General features: G+C 38.7%; 1 protein-coding gene across 2 annotated transcripts; it reads right to left on the bottom strand.

The window, feature by feature from the left end:
* Window positions 1-8,226: 8,226 nt before the first annotated feature.
* On the bottom strand, window positions 8,227-16,025 carry LOC103697718 (1-(5-phosphoribosyl)-5-[(5-phosphoribosylamino)methylideneamino] imidazole-4-carboxamide isomerase, chloroplastic). Of its 2 annotated transcripts, none has more exons than XM_039124583.1 (8): window positions 15,683-16,025; window positions 15,534-15,592; window positions 15,245-15,449; window positions 14,593-14,678; window positions 14,003-14,104; window positions 12,818-12,951; window positions 9,283-9,331; window positions 8,227-8,791 (listed from the first exon to the last, which is right to left on the bottom strand). In XM_039124583.1, exons 1-8 carry the CDS (start codon window positions 15,804-15,806, stop codon window positions 8,747-8,749), a joined length of 804 nt encoding a protein of 267 aa, XP_038980511.1. In that variant the 5' UTR covers window positions 15,807-16,025; the 3' UTR covers window positions 8,227-8,746. The 2 variants fall into 2 exon arrangements, with proteins under 2 accessions (XP_038980511.1, XP_038980510.1); XM_039124582.1 differs by having other exon boundaries at window positions 8,227-8,713; window positions 15,683-16,019.
* Between the last annotated feature and the right edge of the window lie 389 nt (window positions 16,026-16,414).

Here is a 16,414-nt window from a genome sequence, read left to right as displayed (position 1 = left end):
ACAGTATTATTATCAAACACCACTAATATGATAATTACTTGAGATACCAACAATTAATATAAGCCAAACTATTTGTTTAATATAATTTAATAAATTTAAAATCTTAATTATTAAATGATATAATTAATATTTTTGATAGGCGTCTTTTTCTGAGTTTTTTTCAGCAGTAGACAATCCGTTATATAGTGACTTGGGTTCTTGCATTCGTAGCATATTAGCGATTGGTCTTTATCTTTCTCTTTTCTCAGCTCCCCCTTAAACAAAGGTCTTCTTCATTGCCATTTTCTTCTTATAAACCTTCTAAACTTCCTCGTTATCAAAGCCATCTCCTCATTTTCTTCTATACTGTCAGATTCCTTGCTCTCATCTTCTTCTTGAGTATTTGATTTGAGACCGATAGTCCTTCTTTTCTTTGATTCCTCTCCGTCAAGGTTCTGCTTCATAGATAGCTCGTAAGTTATTAGCGAACACAACAATTCTTCTAGAAGAAGGGTGTTGAGATCTTTTGCTTCTTGGATAGCCGTGATTTTGGCCTTCCATGTTCTTGGCAATGAACAAAAAAGAATTTAGATGCAAGAGGACTCTCGAAGGGAGTTCCCCTCTTCTTCCCAAATCCGACGGAAGAGGAGTTCTCTTCCCTCTCATAATCCCACTTCTGATTCTCGATCAATCTCCGGAGATAAGCACGAAGTTTCCCTGATTTCTGTCGAGATTTCTCAACAAACCACCTTCGATTTGCATCGTCGGCACAAGGTAATCAACCCCGCCTTTTTTTTGTATTTATTCTAGACTTCCTCGACCGTCATCAATGAATTCATCGACGTGATTTTCGCCGGCGGGTCGCCGTATTCGGATGAAGACCTAATGCTCTGTTTTCGTCTCCCTTGTTCTATTTTTTTTGCTTCCATCTCCTTCACGGTGGTTCGAGGCCGTGCTCCTTTCTGGAGCTTCGAACGAGCTTCTGGGAAGCTCTACTACCATAGCCGAGCTTCGATCAACGGCCGGTGAGCCGAAATACCTAACTCTCCTTATTTTGGGCCGACCTAGTGTCGGTTTTTCTCTTCTTTTTCTCCACCGCCGGCCGACGTGGGTGTTGATGCCATCGTGGTTATCGCCGGAGGCCGGACATCGGGCCGCCGCCAGCCGCCGACTGCCGGGGCTGCATCCATTCCGATCAGTTTGGTTATTTAATATGAACTGAGGTTATTATGATAAAATTTTCAGGCCTAGCATATTCTCTAGGTAGGGGTGGCAATCGGGTCGGGTCAGGCATAAACAGGTCGGGTCAGATACAGGTTGTCACGCCCCGAACCCGGATCCGTGACACGGCCGTGCTATTGCCGACTATCGCCCACAGTAGCACGCAGCCTCATACAGGGGTAACAGATAGCCAAAAGGATTCAAACTTATATATATATTAAAAGTTTTGCAGTACAACCTTCAAGTTTGAAACCAAAAATACAGAACTTCTATGCTATTCAAATGTACAAAAGTATATAAGCTTCTCCAAAAATACGAAGCTCTGTAACAAAATAAAAACATATCTGATGGCAATCACTGATGAGGATTTGAAAGAAAACGAAGCATAAACAGATGTGAGCTACACGGCTCAGTAAGTAATCCTGCATAATCCTACCGGATCAACCAGTAGGCTAAACATGTAAATCAGGGTTTGAGAAGCTGACATGCATATTCATCTAATAATCATCATGGCACAATAAGTATGCGATTTAAACAAAGCAGTAGTGCAAATCACAAAAAATTTTCATAATATATGCATATGAAACCGTGCCCCCCGGCATGCCGTGGTCCATTCTCTCGGATGCTACTGCGAAGTCCATTCGGCCACTGGCGGGGCCAGCTAGTCATTCTCGGCCACTAGCAAGGCCAGCGAAGTTATTCTCGGCCACTAGCAAGGCCAGCTCAGTTGCATTCGATCAGTAGCATCTTTGAGCCCATTATAGTGCCTCTTGGCTAGCTAAGACTTTATAAACTTACAAGTGTGATTAAAATATCAGTATCATCATGTTGCATACATAGCCATAGCTTCTGGGATCATGCAAGTTACTTATGCATTGTAACATATCATGCATGAAACATATATACTTAAAATAAATGCTTGGGAAACATTAATAACATGACATGATCCATAACAGGATTAGGACAGGTTACTTACAATAAGCTGTTATCAATCCTTTGAGTCCGGACGACAAGTCTTTAATTCCTAGGACCATATTATAAGACCCACATTATCCTCTATTATCATAAATTTTAACCCAATTAAAGTAAATTTGAGTCTACCAGGCCTAATTGGATTTCTTATGGGAAAGATTGGGCCTGATTTTGTGGTTAAGTCCACTTTTCCTAGCCAATTTGGCCTTCTGCCAATTTAATTGGGCTTAAATTGGGCCTGCTCAATATTCAATTGGGTCTGCTGGATCTAATCCAACTCAATTGGGTTCAATTTGGCCCAATTTGCTTGATTTGGGTTCATTCAGGCTTGGTCGGGTTCAGATCCAACATCAATTAGGACTAATTGGTCCGTTTAATTGGGTCCGTTTAATTAGGACCAATTAGTCCTAATTGATGTTGGATCTGAACCCGACCAAGCCTGAATGAACCCAAATCAAGCAAATTGGGCCAAATTGAACCCAATTGAGTTGGATTAGATCCAGCAGACCCAATTGAATATTGAGCAGGCCCAATTTAAGCCCAATTAAATTGGCAGAAGGCCAAATTGGCTAGGAAAAGTGGACTTAACCACAAAATCAGGCCCAATCTTTCCCATAAGAAATCCAATTAGGCCTGGTAGACTCAAATTTACTTTAATTGGGTTAAAATTTATGATAATAGAGGATAATGTGGGTCTTATAATATGGTCCTAGGAATTAAAGACTTGTCGTCCGGACTCAAAGGATTGATAACAGCTTATTGTAAGTAACCTGTCCTAATCCTGTTATGGATCATGTCATGTTATTAATGTTTCCCAAGCATTTATTTTAAGTATATATGTTTCATGCATGATATGTTACAATGCATAAGTAACTTGCATGATCCCAGAAGCTATGGCTATGTATGCAACATGATGATACTGATATTTTAATCACACTTGTAAGTTTATAAAGTCTTAGCTAGCCAAGAGGCACTATAATGGGCTCAAAGATGCTACTGATCGAATGCAACTGAGCTGGCCTTGCTAGTGGCCGAGAATAACTTCGCTGGCCTTGCTAGTGGCCGAGAATGACTAGCTGGCCCCGCCAGTGGCCGAATGGACTTCGCAGTAGCATCCGAGAGAATGGACCACGGCATGCCGGGGGGCACGGTTTCATATGCATATATTATGAAAATTTTTTGTGATTTGCACTACTGCTTTGTTTAAATCGCATACTTATTGTGCCATGATGATTATTAGATGAATATGCATGTCAGCTTCTCAAACCCTGATTTACATGTTTAGCCTACTGGTTGATCCGGTAGGATTATGCAGGATTACTTACTGAGCCGTGTAGCTCACATCTGTTTATGCTTCGTTTTCTTTCAAATCCTCATCAGTGATTGCCATCAGATATGTTTTTATTTTGTTACAGAGCTTCGTATTTTTGGAGAAGCTTATATACTTTTGTACATTTGAATAGCGTATTTTTGGTTTCAAACTTGAAGGTTGTACTGCAAAACTTTTAATATATATATATAAGTTTGAATCCTTTTGGCTATCTGTTACCCCTGTATGAGGCTGCGTGCTACTGTGGGCGATAGTCGGCAATAGCACGGCCGTGTCACGGATCCGGGTCCGGGGCGTGACACAGGTCGGGTCAAAATATTATAAATCTGAACCCGACCTGTTTATTAAACAGGTCAGGATTTATAACCTGAACCCGACCTGTTTAATAAACAGGTCACCTGACCGACCCGTTTAAGACCCGTTTAAGGAAAGGAAAGGATGGGGACCGGCTGCCCGGCTGGATGGGAGGGGAAGAGACGAGAGAAAGAGAGAGAGAGAGTCCGAGAGAGGAGATCGGGATCGAGACCGAAAGGAGGAGAGATCGAGACCGAGAGAGAGAGGAGGGAGAGATCGAGACCGAGAGAGAGAGAGAGGAGAGAGATCGAGAGAGAGAGGCGGGAGGGTAAAGGAGAAAAAAAAAATCACTGCTCATCTTCTTCTCCGATCGGCCTCCCTCGCTACGGCTGCGCCCGAGCCGCCTCCCCGCACCGCCCGCGGCCTCCGTCTTGCCGCGTCGCCGCCGGAGCTTCACCGATCGAACTCGAGATCTACCGCGAGGCATGCGACCGCCGCTGTGCTGTCGTTGCAGCGCTGCACCGAGCCGCTGATCGGAACTCGGGATTTCTTTCGTCAAGAGAGGAAGAGCCGGAGAGGTGGGAGGCCAGGAGGTTTCGACGACGAGAGGGAGAGAGCCGGGTCCATCATCCATGGAGGATTGGAGGTTTGGAGGGTTCGACGCGATGGAGGGAGAGATGAAGGACGAAAACGCGACAGAGAGATGGCCAGATGGGTTCGGCCTGACTACCTGTTCCTGACCCCGTGACCCGTCCCATCTCATTAAATCACGCTGGATTGTGGGCTAAGCAACCTGTGGGCTATGGAGATAGGTAGTTATTACTTTTCTTTGGGCCAAGGCTTGGGCCACCTTGTCTGATCCAATCCGACCCATATATTAAACGGGTTAAACGGTTTAAACGGGTCAGACATCTAAAACCCGTATCCGACCCAATTAATAAACAGGTTAAACGGGTCGACCTGTTTACGACCCGAACCTGTTTAGGCCAAACCCAAACCTGTTTATGGCGGGTCGAACACGGGTCGGGTTGGCGGGTCGGGTCATATTTTGCCACCCCTAGTTTGGGTCTATTTCAGTGATGGGCCGGGCCTTTCAAGTATAGTCGGGTTGGGTCAGTGTTTTTTTAGGTCATCTTAATTGTTTTTTGTTTTGTTGGGGAATATTTCAGTAATGGGCCGGGCCAAAGGGCGGGGCCTTACAATATTGCCAAGTTGGGTCTTTTTTTTAGGTCAGATTAATATTTGCGACCTATTTATAATACACTAGCCTAGGTAGGCAGCAAATGGATATTAGAAGTCTGATGTTAGCAGCATGTGGAGAGAAAGAGATAGCAGTTTGATTGGACCTTGTCATGGAGTGAGTTTGGACAACAAGGCGGGGCCTTACAAAATAGTCGGGTTAGGTTAGTTTTTTAAGTCAAGTCAATATTTGGGTTAGGTCAGGTCTGTCACGATCCGGATTCAAACATGATTTGTCACGCTCCAGATCCGGCCCATGACGGTCGTGCTACTGTAGGTTGTTGTCCACAATAGCACGAAGCCCGTGATAACAATATTCTTTCATGAAGCAAGATAAAATCTGATCAAATTCATTTACTAATCATAAAGAAACAGATATAGAGCATCTTGATCATATATTTGAGCTTGCATTAGTACAACCCAAACTTATTAATATAGCTACTTCTATGAAATTTCTGTAACTATGCTTCAACTTCATTTTCTTAGACTAATCCTTGTGGACATCCAACATAGATACCACCTGAGCTCTCTTTGTTTCTATCCCATTTGGATCCGCCACTATGAAGAATAATAAATTAATAAATGTTAGAGAAATGATTGCGGACGATCAGAGGTAATTTCTTTTATTGTTTCTCTTCTTATGGTTCATATTGCTAGATTCTACCTTTTTTTTTTTTGGTTTCTCTTGTTATGGTTCATATTACTAGATTATTGTTGCTGCAGTGTTGTGGGAGGTGCCGGCGATGCAACGCAAGCATCCCTGAAAGTTCTGTTTTAAAAAGGCATCAACCAACAAGAATTAATGAACTAAAGCAATGAAATGGGAAAAATCTGTCTGCACCACCATCTATAGGGAAGCGAAAGGAGAAAATTAAGAGGATGCATCCCTAGTTTCTGCACTTAGCTTGCCCAATGAGTTAAGTCCTACAATTACAATGCTTCTACTTCGAGTTCTGGCTCAGATTTTACAATCCCTAGTTTTCAGTTTCTTTTTTGGATCACATCAATTGATTATTTTGCATGTTATTGCTTTATAAATAGATTGAAAACGAGATATCTTGTTTACCCAAAAAGAAACATACATTTTAGAGAAGATTGCAGGAAATTACAGCACTATAGGAATGCAAGTGATAATTAAGAATGAATCCACGCATAAATGGATCAATAAAAAATTTAAAATTTGATTTAAAAAAACAAATTAATTCCTTACAGCATAATACTGAAGAGCTAGTTCTGGTAACCACAGGGGATCTACTCTTGTTAGGTTATAAACATAGTTTTGATTTGTTCGAACCAACTCATTGAAGATGATATAGTCTGGCTTTGTCCAGAACAGAACTGAAGAAGGATGTATCTGTACGGTTTGATTGCTCAACTTAATCTTGTCGAAGAATAACAACAAGATTAGAAATGATTTGGTGTAAGAGGCCATGTTTTTTGCTGTAGAAACAAAAGGGCTGATACGACACAATGCAGAAAATTTACCAGCATACTTTTTTTTTTATAAAAATAATTAGTAGCAAATTTGTTTGATGATAGAGATTCCGACTCTCAAGCTACTTGTAGGTAACCCCTAGTGGACAACAGGCCTAAATTACAACTCATTGAATGATTGATCTTCCTAGGATAGCTAGATTGATTGAATACAAGGTAGTTTGGAGGACAAGAAAAATAGTATTTATAACAAAGGAACTTGATATCTAAAATAATCAAGTAGCTACTTTTTTTCTCTCATTAATTTCCAAGTAAATGTAGATAAATAGATGTTGCCTTCTTGAAGGTAATAGTGGGCAAGAATTATAATTCACCAAATGATACTTGGACAGCCCTGGGTTCATTCAAGAATTCTTAATGTTGCAAATTTTCCCTAGGTGAAAAAAAAAGAAAAACATTGTTTCTGGTGTCTCATCCTCCTTTCCCCTTTTGGAATCAATCACAATGTAGCTAAAGTACAGTATGATTCTAAGCCTATATGATCCATCTAGTTGCTTTAGTGCTGCATTGAGGAAGAATGAGGCTATAGGCACCCGTTGAACTAAAGCATGCCATCTTCAGACAAACCCATTTGCTGGATATGCCCTTGAATTTGACTGAAAGAATGAAAATTGGTAAATTATGAGAAGGTACAGCAGTCCAAATGCTACAATTTTTTTTCTACCAGGAGTAGAAAATTCTCAGAAAATATCACTTTCACGAACTTACTATCATGATATCAAAATGTATATCACTTGCATAAAGATACGAATTATTTTAAGAAAAACAATAGCTTGTACATCTAAACTGTTAAAACAGTATACATATATCGGCTATCGTTCATAATCTAGGTGGCTATCATGTCAAATTGTAAAGAGGTTACACATCAGCTTTGCTTAATATAGTCCCTGTTTTGCTTGATATGCTTTTCTTCCTTTTATTTTGTATAGCAAAAATACTAAACCTATGCTAAAGAAGAGTATCCAAAAAATAGAAAAATGTTTAACATAGATTTTTCTCCCAATATGCATTAGTTTCCCAGAGTGAAATTTAGTAGTAGAGATGCATATTGTTTTACTTTCGCTCTCCATATGTCCTTAGTTTCACCAAAATAAATTCCAGGCCTCAGGTTACTGACCACCAGGGCAAGCCACAGTTAATATTAACATTATATTTCTTTGAAAAATGAGAGAAGAAAGTTTCTTAAAAACCGAAAAAAAAGCATTCAATGCAGTCGCATTCGGTATCCAACCGGAGCACATGGTGGTGTTGCTTGGGGGATGAGTCATCTTGTGAGACTATTATATATAGTAGACTTTACTCTCTTTATTTATATAAATAAAGAAGAATAATTAATGGCTCATCTAATTTATTCACTTTCCAATTGATATATGCATATATTTGCCAGAATTTCTCTCTTGAGATATTCATAAAAAAGAGATGCATCCAGTGTCGAAGAAAATAAGAAAAAATTAAATATTCTAGTCTCGGCTTTTAAATGATCCAGTGTTGCATAAGCATCCACAATGCTAGACAATGTGAGTCATGGCAGCAATGTCCATCCTAAGAAGGTTTCTTCAGGTTAGTTGGAGCAATACTAGCGATAATCAAATTTCAACAAATATATAAATATCAAGCACCTGCAATCCTTAACCTGAAATCCGTGCATCAAGAAGTGCTGAGAGTTGCATTATGCATATCTAGAATTTGCACTAACATTAGATAAAAGCACTACACTGTAAATTTATCCATTTGACATCCATTTGTGCTGATCAAAGCTACAAGCAAGATGAGTTCCACAAGATTAAGGGTTATTGCATTAAACCACTTTTGAATTGCCTGCCTCTCAACTAACTCAAGTTTTACAGCCTTACAGAGGTGGACATTAGAATAATACAGGATGTTTTATGGAACAGCTTGCATCACATAGCTATAGATAACAATTTATCGACCACAAGAAAAGTCATTAAATTCTTGTGGATAAATAAAGTTCACCAGCAACTAATCCTCCATTATATCACCTGAAAGTCACCGGTTGATCATTACTTGTTTGTCATGCCAAGCTACCACCTCTTTATATGCCAGATCACCTCCAAATATATCTAGGGCACTTCCAACTGTTACATCCACGTGTTCCTTGCCTGCTGTCTTTATCCTCTCCAGGTCAGCTATTGTTGTGACCCCACCAGCATAAGTTACTGGAATCTGAGAGAGCAAGATAACCCATTTCTGTTATGCTCAACTTACAGTTTCCAAGATCAAACTTTCTACGAACAGATGAATCTGAGACATCACAAATGACAATCAATCAGATGCACGAATGCCATATACTAGATCAGAGTCATTCTCATGCAACAGCTTGCAACTTATTAGACTAACTTCTAGTAGATTGAACAACTATTTTTGCAATGAATGATATTCAGATATTTACTAAATTGGCATCCAGCTGATCCACATGAAAACCGAGTTTGGCAGTAAGAACTATCTACCAAAACCAATTTCATCTGACAAGTTGTTTAGCAATCTCTATATGATATGTTCCACGATAACAGCTCCATTTGCAAGAATACTATGCAAGTTATAAAATTTTTGCATAGAATTGTGCAATCAGATAGAAAATTGATTGTCAGTTCAAGAGATTATGTTAAAAATTTTAAAGAATAGCCATAGTTCGAAGCACTGCATTATGGCTTGTCAAGAAGCGAACTGTTTTGTTCTCCAAACAAAGTTAAACTATAAATATGGATAACCTAACATAATGCGGTGTTGCATACCGGTGAGTAGTACCCAAGCAGTGCCACAAGCTCCTCATCAATTCCTAGCCTGCAATAAGACACAATACGGTAAATTAGGATGCAAGACCAATGTAATAGATTTCAAGGTATTCTCGACAGTCCAATTTAACTTACATAGGTGATTGTCAATAACAGAGTTAGATTACGATCTTTACAAACTCGAGTCTATGACAGGTTTAGACAAAGAAATGAACACTTTTAATGGTGATTCAAAGAATGAATTAGAAAACAAGGATGATTAGTATAGGTAAAAAATGAAGATTTCTACCTAAAACCAGTACTAGCTCATTTAAGCTACTAGTTTGGTGTTCCCTATGTGTGAATTATTACAATTTATATTAAGCTACTAGTTTAGTGTTCTCTATGAGTGAATTATTACAATTTATATTAAGTATCGTGAAATAAGAAGTCACCTGGCCCTTAAAAAATGCCAAATTAATGATAATAGCAATTTTTGTGCCAAATATCTTACCAGGCTTTAATATTGCCAATCCAGATTTGTGCAAAAAGTGCAGGACTGATTTGGGAAAATGGATATAACTGGTGCACCAGTCCATCTAAAATTAGACAAGCCCAGAACAGTACAGAAGATACCAGAGTGAGAAAAGAGGGCACATTTTATGCCCTGAGCATGTTCCTTTCCACAACAAAAGATGCAAGTTTCGGAGAGCCTTTTACCTATATAAAAGCAAAATGAAAGATTAAAAAAAAAGAGCTCCCTTGAATCACCATGTCCGTCTAAAGAGGAAAGACTCTCAAGAAGCTTCTTATGAGGGGAAGGCGTGGGCAATTGGCGACCAGAATTCCGCAAAAAAAAGCCTCTCGAGTGAAAGAAGGAAATTAACACAATTAATGACGCCAACGGTTCCAATTCTGCTTGTAATATGGAAGAGGCTAAAAAACAAACTACTAATGCCAATGTCCTTCATGATGATTCTAAGGAACAATCAGATTTGATATCTGAATTCTGATGCTTCTCTTATTGTCAACAACTCAGGCTTGAGAGGCCTTTATGGCAGAGTGCAGGACACGTTTAAGTTGGATACGTACTTCTAAAAGTAAAAAACTTGAAGCATGCAATTGGTATTGCTATTGCTATTGCTATTGATAGCTTAAGATACTGACTAGGGAGTTTGTCATAATCCTCATGAGGACTGCAAATTAGTAGGCAAAAAAGGAAAAAAGAGACAAAACAATTTGCAAAATAGCAGTTTACCTATGCATACATAAACCAACAATATACAATAACGAAAAGGGGAAAAGAAAGATGAAAGAAAGGGACCAGAAGAAGCTCAAGAATATGCATTGGCATTTAAGGAGGAAAAAGGAGGCACTTGTTAGTGGTCAAGAACACACAAGTTAGTCAAGGTACCGTACATGATGTGGACTTAGATGAAAAAATTGTATTTGTATTCAAAGTTGAACCAAAAGTTTTTGGAAACTCTAAAAAGACATGTATAAGAAACCAATAGCAACATGCTGAGGTCTCAAAGAAATGAATTAGAGGAACCGGCAATCTGGCACAAATACACAAGGAAACATATAAAGCTTCAATACTGAAGAGCATAATAAGATGTGAAACAGTAGTAAGAAAATCTAAGAATGGGGCTGTTCATGTTATTTTAAGAGGTTGTATGTTAGTTTTGAGGAAAAGAATAATTAATAATGAGGTAAAGGCAAATAAGCAAGATGGATTACTTCAATGCAATAACAATGAGGACAATTGGTATCAAAAGTGATGAAAATTAAAAAAAATCTTACCACTACCGTTTTAGCATGGGTACCATAGAATACCAATGCCTCATAGCAAAAAAAGAAAAAGAAAAAAGCAGAAAGCAAATGTAGTTCACAGGTCACTTTGCATGACCAAGATGAAGAAAGCTAATAATTGAAAAATCAAGAAAAAGCGAGAAGTACAGCGACCAAATGGAATACCATAAGAGGTATGCCATTTTATGGGAGCAACTAAGTTGGTTTGGTTAGGCAGCATTTTCAACAGCATTTTGAAATAAGAAATGTTTCCAATTATTGCACTTGTATTATACTGATCTTAAAAAGAAGCAAATGCAAAATTGCACTGGTTTCTCTCACACACAAATGCAGGCCTATATTAAGTAATGGAAGAGGGTCATAGAAAAATGGAATGAAAAAAGGGACTATCAGTTCCTTTCATTTAAAACAGAGCATATGTTGATCTTCTAAAAGAGTAATATGTTGGGCTTGAAAGAAGGATGACATAGTAGCAAGTTGCAAGGAAAACATCAAACAGATGAAGGAGAAATTAAAAAAGCATGTGAAACTGGCTGAGAGACTGGTGACTCTTGACTCCACTGATTCGAATGATCAACCTCGAGCAGTCAATCTCTTTAAACTTGAATAAATGCATTTACAAGTAATCTACATGACGCCCCATGGTACCCATTATGTATAAATCACATATTTTTTCACTGACTAGACAAGAACATGTGGATGCTAAAATATCTTTAGGAAATATAAGAAACTAAAGGAACTAAATTGAAATAAAAAAGAATTGGAAAAAGTGATTTTTGTGGGAAAAGAAATGGAAATGAGACAATGGCCAACTAATTGATATGAAAGCATTAAGTTCAAATGACAGCATATATGCTGTATGGCCAAAATGTTGAGCTATACAAAGGTACGAACATTATGCTTGCATAGTAGAGATGAGAATGCTGAGGTGAGCATGTGGTTAATGTTAGAAGAACAGAGTTAAAAAAAATGAGTGGATTAATAAAACTAGTAAGTTTCATCAAAGTGATTGAAATATATTGCAGGTGGATCAGTGCAACTAAAATTGAATGTCTAGGTGGAGAGATCGAAGAACTAAAATACACATACAGAAACCTTGATGGAAGTAAAGAGAGGCCAGCACATACAGCCCTTGATCAGTGTTGTATTAGAGAAAAATAGGTATTCAAAGCAACCAAACAAAAAAGTACCTTAAAGACCATTCTTTTGAGGACCAGTTAGCCGTCTAAAAGTTGGACATTTTGGCCGCCTAAACTTCCCACCTAGGCTCCTGCTTGAATGTTTCGCATTGCATTTGACAATGGAAAATGAATTGATTCTTAAATTAGTATTAAATGTTTTCAAGTTGATACCTCCTGGTGATATAGTATCTTTTAATTTGTCAAATTATAATTATTTATTTAGGTTTCTCCTATATATTTTTTATATATTATCTTTGACCATCTGAGTTCTGGACACTCATTTACACACCTGGCTAGGTAATAGCAATCCCCCTGCCACCCATCAGCTGTGTGCAGTCATTTTAAAATATTGAGAATTGTGTTAACAAGGTCGGGCACATAGCACTGTCATCAGAAACGACAACATCTAAATAAGTACTTTGGCTTTTACCTAACAGTTCCCAGACAAATCACTGCATAACAGGAGTCGTCAAGAGCAAAAGCCATTTAACAAAAAAAATTCTACCATGAACAAATAAATAACTTCATGGTAAGAAAAAGAAACAAAAGGAGGAGAGAATCACCTTTTTCCCTCAACATCAACTCCATGAACTAAAAATTCATCTGCATAGGTGGCAAGAAATTCCAAAGTCTGCTCGTTTAGAAACACATCGCTGAACTTTTGCCATCTATCGGTGACAATAGCATACTTCCCTTTCTGCACACCAGAGACGAGCTAAAAACTGACACATGCAACAGCTAAAGGTATTCATTCTGGGAAAAAGGGCTACCATTAAGCCTACTCATAACTAGTTGTTTATAGTGGAAGTATTTCTTCTAAAAGACATGCTATTTAGCCCTCTCATAACAGGTATTAGGAGCGTGACAAGAATATAAAACAATAAATAGACAAAAAAAGATCAATTTCTATGAGCTACTCCTCATGAGTGCTGCAGATCAATTGCAAAGAAAAATGACAATTTTCGAATCATGAACACAATAACCAGACTGTCTTGTCAGTACTGAAAAGACTAATTGATGCATTATCAGAAGGAAATACAAATAGCAACCTAATTCACCAGTCAGATGACACATTTCATACATAATTAGTGTTACGAGTCTCTTTACTATTTTTCCTGATTTACTCTGTGTTTTTTGTTCTTAATTATTTTAGCCAAAGAATCAATTTTGCTTCAGAAAGTGTCCATTTAGTTAAAGCATAAACCATACTCGAAGGGTAACTTCGGTAAATAGATGGAACTTGGTTGAAAAACAATACATCATTTAATTTTGGGGTCTATGTAACAAGAAACCATCAAAGATGATATTTTGATTCTATGAACACCTACAATCAACCTCATTAATAGAAGCTCCAAATGGAGAATGATGCATATGCAATGATAAAGCAAGCAAATGATGGTGCATGGATGTGACTGTTGGAGGCATGGTCAATCAGAGCAGAAGAAATTGACAAGACAAAAAAGAGGATTGACTCCTGATCATGAAATCTCAGAGTTTAGAGGCCCCCATCTGTGCCTTTATACTTGAACATATGGTGCCACATCCAACAAGAAAGATAAGAAACAAAATTACTTAAAAACCTTGCACAAGTCAAGTTCTAGATGCAACTGATAGACCACACAGCTTGCTATTAAATTTATACCACCAAGTTCAAATGATTCAATGCATGCAAAAAAGTGGGCAATAGGTAACAAAGGGTTAAAATCCATTACCAATATCATGCGCCAAATGTAAATCTTGTACATTACCTTGTTTCTACAACTAAGATCCAAGATGAGCCTTTGCTTTCCAATCATATGAACAAGATGTTTAAGCCGTTCAAGGTCCATTTGTCCATCACTGAAAACATACTGCAACATAAGACGATGTCATATTAAGATATTTCAAAAAGACCATCCAGCCTGATGTCAAAACAAATTATTAAATGATACATCAACTCATGATATGTGGATGAACAATGGAAATCACTACAAAAATTAAGGAACATATCCTTCCATTATCAACAGGCTTTATATTCTAATTCATTTGCTAGGAATCAGGGTCTCAAGATTGATTTTTCCGACTTTGTTTAATTTTGATCAGTATATATGTTACACAACAGATAAAGATTCGAACACAAATAAGGTTTTTCTTTTCCTTTAATGTGATTAAACTATATGACAAGAATATAAATTGATGAGGTGTTGTTTCTATTAGCCCTAGGATGACACAATCTTTAAGCAATTAAGCTTGATACTCTCATAAAGACCAAAAAAAAGAGAGAGATACAAAAGATGAGACTAATATCATTGTACATGAAAATGATGACTATGATGTCAAAGTTACATAAACCATATACCGATGTTACAATCACATGACTAGCCCCTTCTTCGAGATAACTCATGGCATTCTCCGAGTTGATCCCACCCCCGACTTGCAAACCACCTGAAGTTACAATACCTCACAGTGAGAACGAAAATGATAGAGTACAATATGTAAGTTCAAAAGTATTACAGACACATACTAAACCCAGCAACAGTATACATTCACGTTTTAATAGAAACTAGAGATAAACATATATACATGAGAAATTGCCATTAATGGCTCCCCTGAGCAATTAGTTCTATTTTCTGGATTCAGTAGCTATAGCTCATCGCAAGAGGACATAAACCATCAATTTTATCTCGAATTCCCTGTTAACTTGAAGATAGGAAAGAACGAATAAAGACCACAATCAGAGAGTGATGACAATCTCTACAACACTTAACAGAAGATCAACATTTAATCGGATTAAGCTGTGTTGCTACAAGGGTCCATGGATCAATTTGACACTATTTAACGAATAAGGTGTATAACCAAACAACAGATATTAATCTTGTAAGAAGTGAGACATTCTACTAACACAAAGCGATCCCTTGCAATCGATGCAAGAAGAAAAAAAAAGAAAGAAGAAGCTGGCTAAACAAATGGAACATGAGGAAGAAAACATCTCAACTTTAAGAGCAAGTTACCGGGATAAGCTCGCAATGCTTGTCTGGCTGCAGATTGGCTTGCAGCATCGGCGCCGAGCATTATGACATGACCGCCCGTCAGCCCGTCCTGCTTGTACAAGCTTGCGAATTCCTCCGGTGACTTGTCGGATTCGAAATTGGTAATCAAAGAGGCATCCTCCGTCGAGTCTCGGAGTGTGGAGCCAACTATCTGCTTCACCTTCCCCTGATGACAAGTCCAGCCTTATAGTTACAATAAGCAGGTCAAAGACGTTCAGTAGGACAAGCAGCGAAAGCAGATGAGAAAAACCTTGTGGATGTCGATGCAGGGGCGGAAGCGGACAGCACAACTGATAGGAGGAAGACGTCCTGCGAGTGCAAAGACTCATAAATATTTCAAATGCCGTCACACATACATACACACACAAAGAGAGAACCGGGGGGGGGGGGGGGGTGTACTTGGAGGCCTTGTTGAGGAGGGGAATGGAGAGATCCTCCACCGATCGTTTCTGAGAGGGGATGGCGCCGGTGGAGGAGGAGAGGGGAGGGGTGATCTGAGGTTGGGAAGCGCGCGGGTTCCCATGAGGAAACTAATCCGGAGCTCTGAATCGCGAAAGAGAAATTTGGAATCCAACCAGAGCACGAGCTCAGCAGGAGATGGATGGGGAGAGGGCCGGGGAGAGGAATCGAGGAGCCTGCCTTCTGAAGGACCGACTCCAAGCGGGTCGGTTTAGGGTGTGGATCCCGAAGTCTCGGTAGGATTCGAACGTCCGACCCGATCGATGGCTAGCATCTTTCAGGTTTGGGTTCGGATGGTGGTGCCGTCGTCGATGGTGGCTTCATGCGATGGGCTACAGGATGCTCCAAACGTACTCTTATTTCAGAATTTGCGGAGGGAGCAGTATCGTAACACTCTAGAGTTCGCATTATAACTTGGAATTATGATTTTAAAGATGACAATAGACCATATCAACCAATTATATAATAACTTTGTAGTTATACAAAGTATACTGATAAGATTGCTAAACTATAATCTAGGTCTGACTTGATCATTCAATTGGATAATTGGGTTTAAAAGATTTATTACCATATCTAGCCTAATTTAGTCAAGTTCAGGTTATGCAACGAAGCACCATAATAAGCCCCAGATCCTCTTTTCTCAAGACAGCAGAAAAGGCCCGCTTTATTTTT

Source organism: Phoenix dactylifera, chromosome 3 (genome assembly GCF_009389715.1).
Source record: "Phoenix dactylifera cultivar Barhee BC4 chromosome 3, palm_55x_up_171113_PBpolish2nd_filt_p, whole genome shotgun sequence".
In the NCBI taxonomy this organism is placed as follows: Eukaryota; Viridiplantae; Streptophyta; class Magnoliopsida; order Arecales; family Arecaceae; genus Phoenix; species Phoenix dactylifera.
This window is presented reverse-complemented; position numbering and strand designations above follow the sequence as displayed.